The sequence below is a fragment of the Lagopus muta genome, chromosome 1 (genome assembly GCF_023343835.1).
Source record: "Lagopus muta isolate bLagMut1 chromosome 1, bLagMut1 primary, whole genome shotgun sequence".
NCBI classification, from domain to species: Eukaryota; Metazoa; Chordata; class Aves; order Galliformes; family Phasianidae; genus Lagopus; species Lagopus muta.
This window is the reverse complement of record NC_064433.1, coordinates 28,256,719-28,278,345: the sequence shown is the minus strand read 5'-3', so window position 1 is coordinate 28,278,345 and position 21,627 is coordinate 28,256,719. Positions and strand designations below refer to the sequence as shown.

At 38.7% G+C, this 21,627-nt stretch overlaps 1 protein-coding gene across 42 annotated transcripts in view; it reads right to left on the bottom strand.

Annotated features, from left to right (window-relative positions):
• Window positions 1-11,197: 11,197 nt before the first annotated feature.
• Window positions 11,198-21,627, bottom strand: part of NRCAM (neuronal cell adhesion molecule) — a 140,660-nt gene continuing 130,230 nt past the window's right edge. For 22 of the 42 annotated variants that reach the window (XM_048947195.1, XM_048947166.1, XM_048947235.1 and 19 more), the window contains one exon: window positions 15,995-21,240. In XM_048947195.1, coding sequence (XP_048803152.1) covers window positions 19,398-21,240 — 1,843 coding nt within the window. In that variant the 3' untranslated portion in view covers window positions 15,995-19,397. Of the gene's footprint in view, window positions 13,556-14,120; window positions 14,179-15,994; window positions 21,241-21,627 lie in introns of those variants that run through there. The other 20 variants (XM_048947343.1, XM_048947367.1, XM_048947376.1 and 17 more) reach the window with 3 other exon arrangements.

The following is a 21,627-nucleotide window of genomic DNA, read 5'->3' as shown; positions in this document are numbered from 1 at the left end:
GAATGAGACTGTATGTACAGGGACTGAGACTTCTTGGGGCTGGGGAGGAAAAAGAGGTCTGCAGATGGCAACAGCAAAGACAAATAGTGCCATTCCCATGACAATCAAAAGCTTTTCTTGATTCCACAGGAATCATGGGCACTGCATTTCCTTTCCAAGCCTGCAATGGGCCTTTCTACTCCTGGCAGAAATGTTTAAGTGATAGACATAAGCTTAACAGTCGACTGCCACTTGAGAGATGACTTGTCATTGTCTTTTGTGAAAGAGTAAAGATGAACTTAAAGACAACACCTAGACCTTTTTTAAACAACTATGACTAGGTGGGATGGACTCTACCATAAATTTTTAGTGTCACATAACACATTGGGATCTCCCCAAGCCTCTCTGCTGTTTTGACATAAATAACAGCAACCACAACTACTAATTTCTTCTGTGATCTATCTGATCTCACGGAAGAAAATTAAAGATGTTAAGAGGAAGAAGGAGTTAAATTTAATTATTTTAAGATCACTTTTCAATGTGTTTAAACCTGGCTATCTATCTGGCTATTTCAAATCAGCCTATTCATACTCAGCTTGGTGGGAACAGATAGATAGGAACTAGCTGAAGACCAGCTCTGTTCTCTCTTGTTGCTGGAAAGACACCACAATGGAAATTTGAACCCACTAAAAAAATTAAATAAATAAAGATAAAAAAATCAAGAACGTTTGTGGTGAAAATCCAATTTCTTTCCATTCACTTCACTGCCACATAAATTTCAAAGTCCAGCTGGGATCACCTTATGGTTAATTTTATAACCACAGGAAATCACTAAGTTTAAAACTGAGCATAAATGTATGTATTTTTGCCACCTGTAAGACTTAAAATTCACACAGTGCTTTCTCAGCTTCTCTGGTGCACAGAGCTGGTGTTAGAAGCAGTGTGAGTCAAAGGCTCAGAGGGACTGTGCTTTTAACTGAGTCTGTGCTTGAATTCAGTGACAAAGCTGTACTCTCAGATACTAGGTCCATTAACAGTGACCACATTTTTAAGTGGAGAGTGTGACTTATTTGATTATCCATTTAGTTGGAAAATGATTGCCGAATATCCTTTAGAATAAAGAATTTAAATCAACCCAATTCTCCCTGGATGTCTTATTAACTACCATTCAATGAAAGAGTGACAATTACTTGGCTCTGAAATTGTTTTTTTTTCCACTCCAACAAAAAAAACATTTTAAGGCATCACACAAGAGTACATGTGGCAGTGGGCAGGAAGTCTCTTTTTAGGTTTGGGCAATCAGCCATTCATTTCTGCTGTTTGTTCCCTCAAGGTTAATTCTTTCTTCATCACATCTTTGTGGCAAGTAAGTTTTTCTAGATGGATTTATTCTTGATTATTCATACAAAACCAATGTGCAGATCTTGTAGATTAATTTTTTCCAAAGTAATTGCATCTGTGGTAGAAAAGTCCTTACTAGGTCGCTCACTCTTTCCTTATATCTTTGACTTCTTTCTGTTACCTAATTTCCCACTGACCTCATTCTTCCCGTGCCTTTTCCTTTGGCACTTAAGCTGAGTCCTGTTGAGGCATTAGTGCTTGAATGAATATCCACAAGAAACATTCCATACCATCTAGTATGTCTACATTATATACACCAGACAGCCTATATGCATACAATACATTCGTGCCCTCTGACCTATGCATGTTTTCCTGTTTCTTGCCTTGGCTAATTCATACTTCCAAAAATAAAATATTTTGCTTACCTGGAATACCCATTCTTGGTACCATTGGACAAACGTTCTTAATCTCTCTGAAAACACTTTGAATAAGCATCTTTCATTACAGAATCATTGAACAGACCAAATTGGTCTGGGTTGGAAAGGACCATAGAAAATCGTCAGGTCCAGTCTTTCATGGGAAAAGCACATGAGCACAAGCTTCATGAGCACACCTAGCGCCCTAGGGGCATAGATCCAATCACATCTATATTTAATAGCAGTGTTTTTTTGCACCTCAAGCAAGTAGAGGAATAAGCAGAACAGTATCTTAAATTTTAACTCAAGCTAAAAATGATATATCATCATAAATAGAGCAAAAGCTGAGCCTTCAGTAAGAGGCATCACCACAAAATATCAATTAATGCCATCAGATCTCCTGTATCAGGTCTTTAGAGGTGGAGAGCCTCCAATATTTCAGAGAAAAGCAGAAAATTGTTCTGGATTACCAGGTGAGGCACAGAGTGATTTTATCTTATGCTCACACAAGCTCCACAAGATCTTCCATCTTGCTTTCTGGTAGGAAATATTACCATTCAACTTGCAACAAGGAACATACATAGGTTGTTTTTCTAAACCAAGTGTTTTCTCATTATGGCCAGAAAATACAGTTGAGTGGCTTTGGGCTATCTTGTTTAAAGTATGTGTTGTCTGAGCACTGTCCCCCCTGTTCAACCCACTTCTCTCCAGGGGTGGCACAGTTATCACTAGCGATCAACACACAGAGCAAGGCAGTGCAACAATGCTCACACTCTCAAATAAAAAATTGCAGGAATGCAATAAAAGAGTGGAGGAGTGCTGACCCCAAAGACAAAGAAAAAACACTTTGTAGCTTCCCTGAGTAGACTCTGCTCTCCAGTGGCCAAGGAGCACAAGAGTGGCTCTCTTGTTCTTTCCGCCTTCCAGGTTAAAAGCCCCAAAATGCTGAGATCCTTGGCCATTTGGTACACAGAGCAAGCTGAGACAGTGCTGAAAAGCTGCAGTCCTATAACTGTCTTCTGGGAGTCAGGTACTTCAGAGATCCCTGAAAGCCCTAACAGAGCTCTTCAAAACAGTCAGGTAACGAGCTAACAGCAATTCAGGTGAGCCTGGCCTCTAATTAGCTGTTGGAGACAAACCTACTGAGGCTGCTGAAAAGTCAACAATGTTACAAACAAATTCTTGGTAAACAAATTCTTGATGTGGCTTCATTTGAATTAATGAGACAGAAACTATCCACGTTTGGATTAGAACTCAACTTCAGTTGTCTGCAAAATTCAGCATTAGAAAAACCAGTGCATTTCAAAGTTACATTGGGCCTTGGACAGCAACCAAGGAGAAACTTCAGTGATTGTCTGACATTTCTGAGAAGTGATGATGGAAAATATCTGGGTGTATTTCAGTAGAAATACCAACACATTCCAGAAGCTGTTGGAGCACACCTGCTGACAAAGTAGGGGTGCAAGTGGTAATTGCAATATTACATTACTAACACCTGGTCACATGCAGCTAGGCCATGTAACATTTACTGTAATTAATTGATATTTCAAAGTCATCTGTGTTTTTATTCAGAACTGCAGCCCCTCAAATCTGATTCGGGATATCACTTCAAATTTAGGCATGTGTGCAGCTTATTAGGAATCTCAGAAGATGTAAAAATCAATTTGCACAGTTTAATGAAGTTGCCAAAGTTCCCTGCAAAGGTGATGCACAGACATGCACAGAACTGAAGCAGAATGCCTGGGACTATTATTCAGTCTGGACAATACCTCTTGAATGAATGTATTTGTCCAGCCAAGCATTTTCATTTTGCTGCCTGTTGTTTGCAAGGAGCAATGAGACATGGAGATAGGAAAAGATCACTTCTGTGCAGCCACATGGGATTCATAGCAGATGACTGTGCCCAGCATTCTGCATTACAAGAATAAGCTCTGGTTTTGTGCTTCACGGACTTTGCCAGGATTTAGCTCTATGAATGTTTCATGCAGTGAGGACAAAACAACCACACCTGCTTTTTTTTTTTTTTTTTCATAAAACATAATGGTATATCCATTTCTGAAGTGTGTTCTGTAGGTGAAGATGCACTGTAATGTGAACTTGCCTAAAAATCCTCACTGATGTCTACGTTACTGGTCATTCCTGTGTGTCTAAAATATCTACCAGAATTTTAAAAAGCCAAAAATGAATAAAATAGTGCTGTTTAAGTGCACTGCTGAGCAGCATGTGAAGTAAGAGAGTAACCAAGAAACACTGCAAATCATCATCTGTGTGTCACCAGGTCAGTAACAGTCACTAATGGATGCTGGCACAAAGCATTCAGGGAATTCGTTTTCAGTACTTAGTTTGATTATCCATCCTACCAATAGCTAACTTGTCAATATTTATTTCACCCAACAAGATGAATGAGTAGAAAAACATAGCATTCAGTGACTAGCCCAGCACTTTGAAGAGGTGGGAAATAAAATGGACTTCAAGCATTAACCTCTATTTAATGACCTCCCCCCACAACTGCTTTCCCTTTGAGTGCGCTCCCAGATGTAGGACTCAGCACTGGGTGAGCAAAGAGCCCTGCAGTGCCTGGAGATGCTCAGAGGACTGACTTCACTGTGCTGAGCACAGGGAAGAGAAGATATGACTCTTTCTGTGAGGCTGAGATGTGAGTTAAAGATGTTTTTAGCAAGGCTGTAGTTTCTGCTGCTATAGATTTCAGTTTGCGTTGTCTTCAGCAGGAACCAACCCCACTGCATTTACCATCTTCATTTGTCTTCAAACATAGCCACACATACACTTTATATATTAGTCTATATTTGTTACTGAAGTAGTTGAGCATTTCAGATTCAATATCTATGTGTTTTTGTATCAGCTCAAGTCTCACACAGAAAGCATGCTTGAAATTACAATTTCACTTATGTGGGAAGACTACAGCCAGATGTGGGATTAGGCTGCATTAATTGTCCTATCTCATTTTCAACAGACTTTTCTATGGTATACAGCAGTTCTTCTCCAAACATCTTACTGAAAACGTCATCATCCAGTGATGAATGGACGTAAATCATGTTGAAACCTATCCTACTGGAAGCATTACAAAAACTAAATGCCTGACAGCAAATAAAAAAAAAAACAGAACCAAACCTGCAGAAAAGCTTTAGATGAGTGACAGGGCAATTCATCTTGTTATCTTTTACAAAGAACATCAAATTACAGCCATCAAGACCAGCAAATCCTATCTACAATTAAGAAGGATGTTGCAACCATTCTCCCAAAGCATTTGTGTTTAGAATTAAAATTTATACTTTGAGCCCCTCCAATGCACCTTTTACTTTATTTTCATTATTACGGATCACTATAGTGACCAACTAGTTGGCCATAATCTCACCAAAAATGAACTACATCATAAAAGCAGTTTGTTTTTTTTTTTAGTATTTGTAGCAGAATGTTTTTCAGTTGTAGCCTGAAATACATCACTTAGAAAAGAAAGATTGCCTTTCTGCCATGTGCTGTCTCTAGCATTGCTTGCTGGGGCTGTTGTGTCACTGCTGGAGGCTGCTGTCATTAGTGGAGAAACCCTGACACGTTATTAGACATTTATTCGCTAAAAACAAAAATTCATTATGCAAACCTCTGCCCAAAGACTTGCATAAAATGCCACAAGCAGAAGTCTCAGCTGGTATAAATTAACACAGCTTTGATGGCTTTGGCAGAGTGGTGGCTGAAGAAATCTGTCCCAGTTCCAGTGTCACAAGCTCTGCTCTCACCTCCAGCAGCAAGAGAATTTATCAGGTTTTCTTTGTAACCTTGGCTAGGCACCCCCTCTAATCTCAAACATCTTGTACTGCTGTGTTTTGCAGGAGACAAAAACATAATTATTTTTCAGTTTTGTTTGACTAAGACCTCTAAGGTGTTTTTAATGCTTCTATTGTATTTTGAATATTGTATGCTTTCTCTTTTTATTCCACTCCCACACCCCATCCAACAGGTGTCCTGATGCAACACTGTCCACGTCCTGAATGAAGGTCACTCTGCCTCACATTGCTGTGATGCAGACATGGCAGTACTCAGTGTAATGGACATTGCCCAGTCTCCTAGTGTGGGAGACCCTGGCACATTGAGATGGCTCCTGCAGGCACAGGCCCTGTAAAGATAATGCTGTCTGACAGTGTGGATCCAGTCCTGGTTTCTTCATCTATTTTTGGACAAGTGGGACTTCTGATATTGTGATGCCAAAAACATGCAATTGTTTGGGTAGGATCAATCCCAAACATGAATACAGGCTGGGCAGTAAGTATATGGACAGTCCCCCTGTGGAGAAGGAAATGGTAATGATGGTGGATGAAAAATAAACATCAGCTGGCAAGAAGAGCTTTCAGCTGAGAAAGCCAACTGTATCTGGGGCTGCACGGTGAGGAAGGTGACTGCCTCTGTTCCGCCCTTGTGAGGCCCCATCTGCATCACTGCATCCAGCTCTGGGGCCCCCAGCACAAGAAGGATACAGAGCTGCTGGAGCAGATCCAGAGGAGGGCACAAAGACAGGCTGAGGGAGCTGGGCTTGTTCAGCCTTGGAAAGAGAAGGCTGAGGGGAGACCTCACCGCAGCATTTCAGCACTTAAAGGAGGTCTCCAGGAAAGATAGGGAGAGATGTTTTATTAGGGAAAATAGTGAAAGGACAAGGGGAAATGGTTTTAAGCTAAAAGAGAGATTTATATTAGATATTAGAAAGAAATTCTTTACTATGAAGGAGGTAAGGCAGTGGCACAGGCTGCCCAAAGAAGATGTGAGTGCCCCACAGGTGTTCAAGACCACGCTGGATAAGGCTTTGAGCAGCATGATTTTGTAGACAGTGTTTCCTGTCCATGGCAGGGAGCTGGAACTAGGTGATCTTCAAGATTTCTTCCAATCCAGACAATGATAATGGCTTTGTGATTGCCCGGATGGAAACGTGTTGCCTTGATTGACAGGGTTAATAGTAGAGATTGTCTTGGGCATGCCCAAAGAGGGCCAGCATGCACAGCTGTCAGAAGGGGACAGCCGGCACTGAGCTCCTCCAGCCCTGCAAGGCATGCCCAGCTGAGTGTGAGCTGCTGCTGATGAGTTTATCTCACCCACGTGCAACAAGACCTTAAGCCCTTCCTCTTTGACGTGGGGATTAAGGGCAATCTTGTCAGATTTAAAGATGATGAAGCACCCCTACCTTGGGATCGTAGGCTACTGGCCTACAGATTATACAGTGTGGCCTCGTTGTGGGAATGTATCTCTTTTGCTTTCACAAATCAGCTAAGAATAGCACACTGCCCTTTCAAGTGAGTCACAAAATCTGAGCTAGTTGGCTACAAGCCAAATTGACTTTATAAAAAAAACCACAAATACCTTAATTATTTTACATAGCTGCTAAGCTCTGGTGCCCAGTCACGCTGACCTGGGAGCTGGTAAAACAGCAAGTTGTTTTGGCTGATTCTGATTCTCCCTTCACCTTCAAAATTTGCCATTTTTGTTTGCCTTGGGGACTGGGCTGGATGCTGAATTTCAGACCAAGCTTCCCTGCCCCACTGTTCTTATCTATCAACTTACTGTACAAACAGCAATTCTACCCAAAATGTACCCTGTAATTTATGATTGTGATAACAAATGAAGAGATTAGAAAAATATCACTAATATTACACAGCACCAAACATATCTGCAGGTACAGTACAGGTTAAACAATAAGAGGAACCAATTTCTGTAGTTCCTCTTCCCATATTCTTGCTGCATTGCACACACAGAGTTAGTGCTTCCTCATCCTCACACATGCTTTCTGGGCACAGCACTGTACAAAATAATAAAAGCCTTCACCAGGAAGGCTCTGCAAAATTATGAGCTCAGCCCTATTACATTTGTTAAAGTCTGCCTCGTCTCAGTGATCGTGGTTCTGACTGCAGCTCAGGGTTTGTCTGTGCTGCAGTTATGTGATCCTGTAGTGGGGAAATAGGAAGAGAAAATCTGTGCTGATTTCATCCTCCAATCACCCAACTTCAATTTGCATCTGGGAGACCAAATGGTGTCCTCTGGCTGTTTGTAAGAGCAGAATAAACAGCATCTGGAAATATTTCCAACCTTTACTTCTCAGTGGTACATGATGTTAAAATAATCCCTGTCATGGGTCTACTCTGGCCAACAGCACTCTGTCAAACTATTCATAGACAACATTAGAGAACTGTTGAGGCCTTTCAAATAATAGAATGGAATAGAACAGTTCAGTTGGCATGTACCTACAAAGATAATCAAACATAACTGCAGTTTGGGTGTGCTAACTGTACTTCTCAGTATAAGAAATATTCTGGATGTGGCCTGTTCCCAGCTATTTTTGTTTGAGACGTCCAGCTCACAACAGCAGATGTAGTTTTCATAGCCACAGGAAATTAAATGAGTAATATCCTGCACTTAATATTATATACATCTTATCGTGAACGTGGCAGCACAGCAACACATAATCTTCCATTCAGCTCTTCATTTTTATGGTCTCATGGTTTCTCCCTGCAAGGGAGCAGAGCCCTTGCTCCCTCTGCAACCCAGCAGCACCCTAAGAGGGGAGGAAGCAAAGGCTGAGAATACAGCTTATACAGCTTAAAAATGTTTGCTTCTAGGCCACAGGAAGGGTAGATTTTACTTCTTTTAGTAAAAAGTAAATATTCTGAATAGAATTCCTATTCAGTTGTGGGTTGGTAGTTGGTTTTTTTTTTCTTTTTCTTTTGAAAATCAAATAATTATGAATTTGTACCTTATTACGTAGTATGTCATATATGCATATTTATAGCTATGCATATATATTTGTATATGCATATACGCTTTCATGCACGATGTGAACTTAGATGCGTTGTGTTAGATAGCTGCTTTCCATGGGCTTCTGCTAACGAGTAACTGTGACTTCCCCCTAGTGGTCAATTGCTATTTCTGAAGCTTAAAAATTAGGCTGTCACATTGAAAAAATCCATTTGTTTCAGAAAAAAATCAAGCCCCTTTCTTCCTCAAAAGTTTACAATCACTAATTTCAATACAACAGCAGAATCTGCTTTCTTACTAAAGCAAAAAATATATATAAATAAACAGAAAAAAAAAAATAAAATTGAAGAAGAGTTCAACGTTGAAGGAGAGCCAGGAAGAGAAAATAACCTCAGAAAGAAAAACAGTTTTTTCAGTGGTTCCCTTTGTAGTGTTTGTGCCAAGGGACCACCAGATGTAGCTGAGCAAAGGGCTCTGTGCTCTCCTTACTGTAAGTCAAAATATTCCAGTCTACGTCCATGTCACTTCCATTCACTCTGCTCTCTGACTTGGCCACAAGTTGTTTCAATTAACTGCCCCTTTCCCCCATATTTTTCCTGAGAAAGCTCTTCAAAAGCACTGATTCTGGCATCCCAGGTTTGAAGACCTCATCATGTAGAATTCTTCCTATTTTCCTTATCTAAAGAGCTTGGGAGATTCCCTCTCCTCTCAACCTGTTTGAACAATACCCAAGCTAAGGGAAAGGATTCTCTTCAGTTTGCATTGCCCTATGCTTACAGTAAGCATTTTCTACCCAGGCAACTTTGCAGCTTCGTTCAAAAATTAAGGAAAGAAAACAATTGCCTTACGTGTGTGCGTTTGTCCATCTGTCTGACTATTTCCTCCACCAGTTACTGGCAGTTTTCAACTAAATTCAGCCAAAGGATCCAAGATGAATAAGTTCTTCTAAGTCTTGTCAAATAAACAATGGATAATTATGGGGGGATGGGGGAAATCAGCAAAAAAATCCATTCATGCTGGTACCCACAAGGACTCTCAGTGCAGCCCATATATTACAGACCACCTAATTGAAATATATTCTGAATGCTGTAACATAGAAAACTTAATTTGTCTCTTTATTCCCATGAGGACTCAAAACCCTCCAGAGCTGTGCAAACACACAGCACAGTGCTGTGTAGAGTGGGCTGCTATTGACTGTCAGATGAGCTGTGGGAGTTCAAGATCAAAGCATCCCTTTTTAGAGGCCTTTGGATTAGGAAATAGGAAGATACAGATCAAGTGCAGTTTATTGTTGGAGGTAAACATAGTTCATTGCATGAGACCGAGCAGTTCCAAGAACTCGAACAGCAGAGTCAGACTGCCTAAACCTCCCTTGTTCAAAGGCTCAGCTCTGAAGACCTGGCACATTAATTTGTACAACACGGCAGATTGGGGACCAGGTATTTTACCTCCTCTTTACTTAGGTCTAAAACATAATAGAAAGACCTAATTAAATCCTGTTTATAGCAGTTGCTTATATTTTGACATGTTTTTTTCCAGTGGGCAGGGAAACACTGAGGTATCCTAGGAATCATGTGAGCATAGAAGATTACAAGAAAAATTACTGTTGGCGTATCCTCTTTAATTCCCTCTGGATTTATTACAATCACTTCAGTGAGAATAAAATCAAAAGCAAATTAAAATCACCAAAAGGAAGATGTAGCTGCTTCATGTATCAGAACGCTTTGGGAAGCATGCACATAAGAACATACCAACCTTTGTGTCTCCAAAAATGACTATCGTGAAATTTTCTGTCTCAACAAAGTCTACTGAGCCCAGATCCCTCTTCCCAGGAATTACTCTTTTTATTTTGAAATAGAAACAGCTGTACTTCATATCTCCCAGTCCATTTTCTAGCACACTGCTGGAAAAATCAACGGACACCTGAGCAGAAAAACAGGCAGCCTGGTATGTGAAGGTTCCAAAATGGTGACTGTGCAGATGACAGACATGGGAATAGCCAGGGGGTTCCAGTTACAAAGATGGCTCGGGAAGCGGACAGAACGGCTTCTGATTCAGGGATCTAATCCCTCTTTGGAGCACTGTGGGCAAACATCAATCTTCTGATGTATTTCCTGAAGCATCTGTGCCTCTTGGAATCCATGGCTCCCCTGCAGAGCAACTGCCCTCCTGCCCAGCCTGTTTCCACTCATACACAGAATAGGTAAGATATGCAAAAAGCATTGCAATGGATTTTGTACACTGTAAGAGGTGCTGTTTCAAATCCTCTCAGTTCACGTACTGCTAAATATCCGGTTTAAAATTGCCCTGAATTTTGTATGCTCTTTAGGATCCTATTTGAAGGCTCTTAATTTGGAACAAACATTCTTATTTGCTCTTATGCACACTTACAAGTATAGACATGACTGTCTGTTTCATTTTTTTTTTCTGCACAGAAATGTGACTAAATAAAGCATCCATGGAAGTAAAATCTAAGCTGCAGCAGATTTCAATGGCAAATGATCAGATAAAATTCACCTTTCTTTTCAAACGGTTGTATGTAAAGACCCGCAATATTCCATAAATAATTTGGCGGCAGTATATATAGTCCTGTAACACCATGGCAACAGCTTCTGATGGAGTTGTTTCATGCTTTTTCCTATTTCAAATTCTTAATTAGATGGTAAATCAGATGTGATTTTTACTGCTAGTGTAAACAGAACAAACAGTGAAATTTTAAAACCACATTTATTTTTAATACAAAATCTGTTGCACTATTACAGAAGTAAGCCTGTATGTTTACCCCCACATGCACAGATCATTCAGCATCTACAATTAAATAAAATTATATTCTTTTTTTTACCAAAACCATTGGCAAATCTTAAGAAATTTTCTCTTTGTGCTTTGTAGTCAACGTTTGTATAATTCACTTTTTGCTTCGGTTCCTGTTAGGAAAACTGATCAACAGAAAGCTCAAAGGTGCGAAAGAAGCTTATGACAGATACACTTGTGAGTACTTCAGTTGTACCCTACCTACAATATGTACATGGATGCTGCGAGGTGTGCTATGATCTGATGTAATGCATTGGCAAAAGCTGTGAATGGTTCAATTAGGAATCTGCAGTAAGAAAGCAGAACAGTTCACTATTTTGTTGTCACAGCAAAAAAAAATTAAAAAAAAATTATATTGAAGTAGATGCCTTAAAATACCATGCACACCATTGGCTATAGTACTTCTTACACAGTACAACATAAGCTTTCTTGTTTTATTTGTTTGTAACACCTAGAAGCATATAGCACCTACATTTTAAGTGTATTTACAAATTCAACAAAATATCTACATATAAAAAGCTTACTTAAAATTAAACTTGATGCAAGTTATGAAAAACCAATTTATTGGCAAATGAAACTGAGCATTCCTTCAACCATAGGTTGTTATAAAATTTATATTTGGAGGTAAACACTTGATTGATATTGTATGCGAGAAAATAATTTTGTAACTGATAATGGTAATCCTTTACCACTAAACCATAGGAGCGCTTGTCAGATTGAATTGTGCAGTTGTGAGCAGTAACCCCACACTGCTTCAGGGTGTAGGTAATCCCAAAGCTGCCGCACTGGTTGGGCCGGGACACGGAGGGAAACGCACTCTTGCTGGTGAAGTTGGCTGCCTTGGTTTTTAACTTTGTTTTAGAAGAGCTTATAGCTTGCTGTGTAAGGAAGTAATTCACTTCTGGTTGCTTGATTACTTGTTTTAAATAAATCTTCTAAGGCCATGAAAACCTGTTGTGCTGTAACTGTCTAGAAAGTGTTTCTTTAATAAGGAAAAAAAAAAAAAAAACCACTCATATTCTCATTTGTATAATTTAAAACATTTAAAACATTCCAATTTTCAGCACAACAGTTTCATAACACTTTTTTATTTTACAGTTTTCACTTTATGGCAATGATAGTTGTCCGCTAATCACAGTTTACTGCACCAACTGATTTCATAGTACAGTGCATTATGGAATGCATATTGTATAAAGGCACTGAATGTATTTTGCCCTGTGTTTTCTGGAATATTTTCTCTCATTTTAAAGTTTTTCTTTCAGTGACTGTACAAATTCCAAAATGCATTGCAATGCATATCTTTTATACCCTAAAATCAATCCAACGTGTTTTGATGTAAAAAATAGAACACTGTACTGCTGTAACACTTGATAGATTAAAAAGGCTATAAAGTAATAGGAGCAAAGAGCAGATAATAGGGTCTCATTAAGCATCAGCAAATGCAAGTGTCATACTAAAATCATTTAGCAATTATATACTGTACATACTGTTCCTAACTGTCTTGCAAAAAGACATATGATAGCTAGACATTAAGTCACCAATTTCACAACAATGTCCACAAAGACATTGAAGTTCTATATAATACTACTATAACACTCTAACAATGAAAATGGAATTCATACCCAGGGATTCGGCTGAGGACTGCATAACAAACTGTCCAACCATGTTTTTATAGTGAACGTGAGATTGTGAATTGTGTAGCATCTTTTTTCATGCATTACACCATATTTTCAACAGGAAACAAAATTGTAAGTCAATGCTGTCTTTTTTCTGTGTCGGTTCCTTTTTTAGAAAAGTAAGAAAATCCAAGTTTCAAACAAAATTTGAATTCTGTATCTTGATTCATACTACCATCCCAGTTGGTGTGTCACTATACCATACAGCTGTACAAACCGGCACGTTCTCATAGCATAAACACTTTGAGGTGAGGAGCTTTGTTACCTGCATGTTCATCGTACGAGAAGGAGGACGTACAAGTGCAAACAAACAGAAAACACAAGGGAATCAAGTTCTTTGATTACACAAATGAATTCATGGCATTTACAGGAGAAGGAGCCTCCGAACTTTCATTTCCTTCTGCAGGTTCTTTCTCTTTTTTACCGCTGTATTGTCCAATAAAGGAGCCATCCTCATTGAACTGGCCATTTACACCTTCTCCATAGTCAACTAAACTATCATCACTGTCTTCTTTTTTCACAGTTCTGTCTGATGGTGTCCGACTTCCTTTTTTTAGAGGTTTATGGTCCTCTGCATCGCTGGAAACACAAACAAACAAATGAAAGGAATTAAGCAATGCACCATTTTGTAAGGCAAAGTCAGTCATGCATGCAGAGGTCATAAGAAGCATGTGTGCAGCCCCATAATCCTGCAGTAAATCCACACACATTGTAGAGACAAATCAATATGATGCAGTTGACATGAATGCATGGTGTAGTGATGGTTTAAACAGAGAATGCCTTCAGTGGAAGGTGGGTTTTTTGTGGCTTTCTGTTTTTATTTTTTTCATCGTGCATGACTTTTCAATGGTAAGACTTGTGCCATTGGCTTGGAAGCAATTTAGATGCAACTGCAAGCATTAAGAACGGGGTTGTAAAGTTACCAAAAAAAATTATTTGTTCTTCAAAGTAACAAGGTTCTGATGTGCTGTGAAGTTAGTCTGTTAAACTTCTTAATTTCTTTGACTCCTTCAACACGAATGAAGAATGAATTCGGTTAAATGGAATATACTGATTTTCTTTACTAGTACAAAGAAAATAACAGTGCTGCATTTCAAATAATTTGTTACATAATGCAGACCAGACTTACAATTTTTAATCTTACCTTTCAAGAGACCTACATATTCCATTAAAAGGGTGCAGAAGAAACAAATGAAAATAGCCTAAGAAGAAAAGCAAAGTCCATATCCTGATAGTGATCAGTATTTTATCATAATAAGTTGCTTTTAAAATTGCTAAAACGTTTACTGCATACAGATAAATCAACAAATTCAGCTTACAGTAGCTAGAAATGAGCAGTTAAGAGCATGCTTAGGTTTTTTATTACTTATGAGATCTCAATCCATAACTGATAACATGTTCAGGGAATGATGATGGTGATTTGGAGCACAACAGGAAAAGGCAAGGAAAGAAAGGCAGGGATGAAAAATCCATTTAGCAGAGTACTGCAGTCAGTAGAAAAGCTGCAGCACCATCAGCATCCCAAACAAATTTGTAGCTGTGGTAAGCCTGCATTTTGTGAAACAGATGCAGCTGGGCTCTTTTCTTAATCCTCAACACTGCACTTCAGTCTCAAGAGGAAGATTTCAGCAGCAGCTCCAAATCATCTCCAACGGAAAAACACTACTGGCAGTACTGAAAAAGCACTCTCTTACACTTTGTCTTAAACAAAACGTAACTTTGTATAGGTACCAAAGAACAAACAATTTTTTTTCCTTCATGACTTCCATCTTAAGGAAAATGTAAATAAACATGTACAGAATATTGAGGAAATGAAAATACATAAAATTTACATTATTAGATTGAATATATGTTCAGCAAACTATTTTAAGTGTGTAATTCCTATAAACAAATACCTTAGATTGTCCAATAATGTATTTGCTTTTCTTTTTCTACTGACTCTCTCTAAATATCCAGAAAAATCAAAACATTATAGCATATATAAGGTCACGTATTATAGGTTCACTGATAAATGCTCTATCGAGAAGTATTTCAGCAGCCCAGTACATAATTTTCCATCCAACTGGTATTCCTTATCTCAACATCCTTTTTTTACTTTGGAAAACTCCATGTTTTCACATTCCGAAAGAAGGACACCTCTAATATGCTTGTAACATTTTGATTTTTTTAAAGCATAGAAGAGATTTTATTTTTCTATGCATACACAAAAGTGGCAGGAACATTTATCTTATTAAAACCTTCATGTTAAAATTAAAATCTACAGAGGCCAAATACACTTGACTGTATTGGCTTGACTTTGCTTTTTGTTATTGCTGTGTACATGGCATTAGGATAAATATCTGATCATTGATCTTGTGTGCTCACTGCAAACATACAGGTTATTAACACTTAAATGAATTCTGCTCCGAAATGTCACTCGTGCAGCAGCAAAGTGCAAATGTTTGTGACACTGCAAACGCGAGCAGATTACAAAGACAGATCATTTTGGAAGGATCTTGTATGTAAAAGGTAAATAAAGAATAGACTATTACAAATCCTAAGTGTGACTCTTTTAGTCAGATAGCAAAGTATTTTCTTCATTGTTCTCCTCTGAGGGCAACAGTCATTAAAACAGGCTATACAAAAGCAATGAAGACCAGACCCTCACATTGAATGATACCAGGTCCTACTCCCAGATAAAAATGACCTGCAGTGTTTAATGACTTCTCAGTCATAGCATTTAGTAAAGAACATTGCTTCATAACTGCTTATGCAGTAACATTTAGGAATGAAAGCAAATTAAAAATGCATTTGCACCCCATCCAAGTGGTCAAAAAACTGTAAATGTTCTAAAGCGTGATCCAATCCAGTGTAATTCACTAGGCTGGAAATATAAAGTGAGTAAATAATATACCATTACAGTACTAAAAATATCCACATTTCAGACATTTTTGTGTTTAATCCAACAAAACGGTCAATTTTAATTTACAACTTTGATAAACATGTGAATAGAAACTTTTCCTTTGTGTTGATCCTTGCTTCTTTTTTTTTTTTTTTTTTTTTTTTTTTGCATTTATGGAAACAAAATTTATTTATAATCTGAACAATAAAAAAAAAATCACAGTTGGTTGCATTCTGTCTGTAATTTTTCTAGATATTAGCAAGGATACAGATTCTACTGTCTGTATAATTAAAACCAAACAAAACTGCAGATTTACCCAGGAGTGTACCTGCATGGGTGCTGGTATAAGAGCACAGTTACAGCAGGTGTAAAATCAAACCTCAACCTGGGGATTCTTTCCTCTTTTGTGCCAAAAAAGTCCAGAAAGAAGTTCTCCCAGGCTCTGGCATTGAAAAAAGAAGTGGGACTATCTAAGGTGCTTTCCTTTCCCTTTTTCAGGAAAAGGAAACACATTGAATGGGGTCTTGATTCTTTGCCAAACTGGATTATAACACTTGTATTAGATGAACACAGTGTTTTGGGTGAGGGAAAGAAAGGGAGGATAGCAGAGAAGCCAAAGAGGAGAGAGGAAAAAAAGTGAAGACATCAATATTTTTGACAGCACTTTTGCAACCCTGGGTGTGCAAAACAGAGAAGGGACTTCTGGCACTTTGGAGAAATGAATGGGTTTTCTGTGTGCTGCCAAGAGGCAAACTACAAAAGCCACACAGTTGTCCTGTTATTAATATTGATGTCCAAAGAGTTATATAACACTTTACTCTTTAGACTATATAATATTGCAAAAACACATTAAGGTCAGAAATTTTGATACAGTATCTGCAAGATTTTCTAATGACCGTTCATAAAAACAGACCAAAATGTAACCATCATAGCTCACACTTTCTTTTAGTTTTTGTTTGTGCTTTTGCTTGCTGACTTTTAAACTTATCTAAGTGTAATATTCTGAACTGAAACAGAAAGTTGGGCTAACTAAAATTATAATGGAAAATCTAAGAAGCATTTTGAAATGTGTCATGTATGCAGTGCTGACAGTTAGCAGCGAGACAATAAGTACTGGAATGCAACAAGAGATGAGAATGTAACTGAATTTTATCTTCATATCAGAAGACTGGGAAATGAAGATTAGGGATACCTTCTCTATTTGTTGTCTTATAAATATTATAAGGCAGACTCTAAAACTCTAAATACTTTTCTGAGATAATTGCTAATACATATTTATTTTCCCTCCTAGTTGTATGAAAAACACAGTAAACTTGAAGACAATGATTAAGAGAGATGAAATATGGAGGTAAAAATAATGTGTAAATGCAAAGTACAAACATTTTTTTAAAAAGTACTTCCATTTCACAAAATCATCAGTTATTGAAAGAAATATGTACCTTGGAATCTCCTTTCTTCTTTCAACTTTTCAACTTTTCTTCCTTAGATATGGGTACATGCAGCAACCAGTCAGAATGGGGAAGATGCCTCTGCAGTCCAGCAGGCAACTAGTTCCCACTAAACTTTGTCACATTCATAGACATGCAAAACAACTCAATATATGGTTAGCAATATACTACTTTTCCTTATAGCGCAGCTGTCAGATGAAAGGCAACACAAAACAAACCAAATGGGCAAAGCATTCTGGGATATTGGATGCAGAGAGAGGATGACGAGGAAGAAATTTGTTGGCAATGAATTTCTTGTTTTGTGCCTTCAGGTCAACACACCAGAAATATTCAAGTATAAGCACACAGAGGCACAGAAGTATTTTACACTGTGGCTTTGTTGTAGATTCCAGGACAACCTCTGATCCAATGCCTAATGGACATCTGCTCACACTCCTTAATTGATAAGAGATCCTGAGGATTATGCAGATTATACTTTTCCCTATACTCTTACACAAATAATTCAGATTTCAAAACTTCGTACTATTTCCAATCTACCTAAGACAAAGGCACATCTATCTTGTTGGTTGTTTTTTTTCTGAGCAGATTTTCTTTAGCGTGTTTGTAATCTTCAATCACGGCAGAAGCTGAAAAAACTGAAGACTAAGTTCCTGGCAGCAGGCTGAAAACGTTGTTAGCTTAAGAATCTGATCTACTCCTAGTGAAAAGTAGTAAAGAAAAATCTGCTTGAGATAAATTTAATCAAACTTTCCACTCTTGCTATTTCAGGAGAAAAACTGTACAAAGGAAAAAACAAAGAACTGATTTTAAAAAGTAGGTGACACAGATGCTCAAGAATTAAAATAAGAATCATCAGAAAAAGAACACGTGTGTGAATGAGGACACAATAAGATCACTGCCAAGTCCAATCAGACTATTCAGATACAACAGGAATCTTCCAGGGGCAGTCTACTGACATCATCTGCAGTGCTAGGAAGGATCAACCTTATAACTGTTGTGAGGCACAAATCATTGCTAGGTTCCCCTGGAAACAAATCTAGGCTGCAATAAAACAGCATAAAAATATTGTTCTATGTAGAAAATATATCCTCATTGCTAGTCAACCTAGACAAAGCAGGAAGACTAATGTTATCTATTGGCCTCAGAATTCTCCATTAACCATTTCCAGAAAGTCTCCCATAGCATAGCTAGGAATTTCTAGAAAAAATAATCTGTGTCAAAATGATGGAGAAAGGAGTCAAAGGAATTCAACAAAATGTGCAAATATCCTGTGTAACCACAATAGCAGTCCAGCTACTATAGATGCCTTATCCTGTTTGATCTTCTTTTGAAGGCAAATACTCTGGGATATCATGTAAGAAGAGATGCAAAAAGCTCTGTTTTCATAAAGCTAAATAAGAAATACATGCCTGCAAACTCTCCCCACCCATGAACCAACAGGTCTATAGATGCCACTTATTCCTAATCTCTTGATTTATGACCCAGGACAGAAATTTGGGCTGATTTACGTAGCTACACTGACCGAAACAGGAGCTCTGTGTAGTCTTTGTTTTAAATTTAAATAAACACATTTACAGCACTTGTTGTACTTCCTGCAGTTCCTTGGTGTAAACATTGTCCAAAATTCACATTTTTTTTCCAAATGAGAAAACCACTGGGATTGTAGAGAAATAATTCTAGAGGAACTGGGTATGCCACCAATCACAGGAACACTCTACATCCAGTCAATCTGTGATCCCAGAAACATTATTTTTTCCTCCATGAGATCAGTATGGAAGAAAATACGCTCTCAGAAGAAACATCATGGAAGACTGCAACATTTCAAACAAGTCTTAGCCACTCCAAGAATACCGTGAATACTAGAAGCTGAATGTGCCAAAAACCTTCCTATGACTTCTCTGGGAAATCATAATTAGCAATTAAGATTTAAGTAATTTAATAATTTAAATCTTATTTTGAAATAATACATTTTCAAAGCATTGTCCCTACTTGCCAATATTGAAATATTGAGATATTGAAGTTTATTCAGCATAAATTTCTGTATTTTTCAGTCTCCCCAGTTCCTGAGAAAGGATGATAGTTTTAGCTGTTCTTAGAAAGTTCCTCTTGATGGTCTGGTATCTCTTTGAAAACGAGATGTCCTTTCATAGCTGGCATGAAAAGACTGTGAGACTTTGTATTTTCCCTTTCCTCCTTTACACTTCGGAGGAGAACGAAAGGAACTCTGAGACTTGTGAGGATAAGAAAACGAGCTGCCAAAAGAGCATTTTTTTTTCATCCGATGTAAGGAATGTTTGCGTTCTGCAAAGTCCTTCAGGATCTGGACCAAGGATTCACCAAATAGCTTGCCACCAGTGTATGGCAGAGAGAGCAGCTGACATCTGAGATCTAGCGATGAGGTCCAAGGACGCAGCCATATAGCTCTCCAGGCTACTGTGAGGCATGCAACATTTTTAACTGTGAGTCTAAGAGAATCCTCAGCTGCATCATGGATAAAGTTAGCTGCAAGTTTACACAGTCTGTGCTTCCTCTGTATGGCACCAGATGGGACACATTTTCTTTTAACTCTGGCTTGTTCTTCCTCCAGCCATAATAGTAATGCTTTAGAAGCATAAGTGCAGTAGATAGACACTCCAAGCTGGGCTGCAACCAGACTGAAAGATCTTTTGATTTCTTCTTCAATCTTTCTATCAGTAAGATCTTTAGGGAGAGCATCCATGTTAGCAGACGTTGAAAGCACAGAATCAGCAGTAATCAATGGCCTGTCTACCTTAGGCAAGGTCCCCCACAAAGCAGCTTTATCCACTGGGAGGGGATACAGCTTATGTAGGATTTCTGGAGCTTTGTGTTTTGCCTCAGGATTACCCCAAATCCTACAGATGAAATTTTCCACTGTTGAATGGATAGGAAGTGCATTATCTACCTTGCCTTCTTCAGATAAGACAGGCATTTCTTCTGAAGGGCATTCACCTTTGGAAGTTTTCAGCATTAACACCCTTTTAATGTGCTTGAACAGATAACTCTGATTTTCCATGCCAAACTTACGTTCAGCATCTGGTCCTTCTTCATCTTCTGTAGGGGATTCAGATGACACCTCATCATCTTCAAGGGATGAATCAACCTCCAAATCCTTGTAAGCATCAACTCTCTCCTTCCCAGAAGTTGCTTGATTTTTTATACTGCGTATTTGGTCAGACTCAAAAGTTTGGGAACTGCTTCCCATTTCTTCTAGAGGAACCACTGGAACTTCTGTAATTGGTATCCTGGGATGCTTTATTGAGTGGGACCTGGTCTGTGCCACAGAAGTTATACTTTGCCTGGCTGCTGTGAGTGCATCCTTTAAGACAGTAGCTAGCTCAGGCAAAATTACAGATTTCATTAATGAATTCTTTTCAGATTCAGAGAAATGAGTAGTAGCAGAAGGTCTTACCTTCCTGTGTTTGGAGCTCTGAGTGTCTTCTGAATCTGAGCTGTAGTAGTCTGGGGTCTGGCTGAACCGGTGCAGGAGAGAAGAATGCTGCCTTGCCAGTGAGCCATGAATTGAGTTGCAGCTGAGGGGTTGGTGGAAAGGGTGTGGATGTTCTGCCTGAGAATTTGAACCCTCATCCAAACCCATTATTTGTTGCTCAGAAGCATGACATCTAGAGCCATGCTTGTATATCCATTTGTCTGACCTCTTTTCCTCTTGGCAGAGGGAAGCAGAGACAGAACTAGCCCTTCTAAGCTCTGAAGACTGCCTAGCCTTCCTCCTGGTGAAGGAGGTCTCTGATCTGACGTTGGAGTATTGATCCCCTGACCTTCTGAAGAAGCTGGATCTGTCAGATCTCACAGACTTTGCTTTGGTAAAGACAGGGTCTGCTTCAGAAGAACTTGCACAGCTACCTTTTCTTTTCTTTTCCTTGTCCATTTTCTTTCCTGTCCAAGCAGACATGGACCTGAAGTGATGAAAAAAGTTCAAAATACTGCGATTTCCAAACCTTTCAAAAATCACATTTTTGTTCAAGGGAGACCCTATACCCTTTGTCCTCATAAAAGCACTGCATCGTGACCAGTGCTGTGTGAGACGGGCAAACTGGGAACTGAGTGACTGCAGGGATGCTGGGCTGCAGAGAGAATGCCAAGATATCTTCTGTAATCTGACTGGTTGCTGCTGCTGCCCTGTCTCTAAGGAAAAAAGAGGAAAGCCCAACATAGACTAATTACACAGAAATACATTTTAGAAAGGAGTTTTTGCATGGTAAATAGGATAAACATATGAACAAGTCTGTAAGCTAGGCATCCAAATGTCCATTTTCACCAGACAAGTGGTATATAAATAAAAT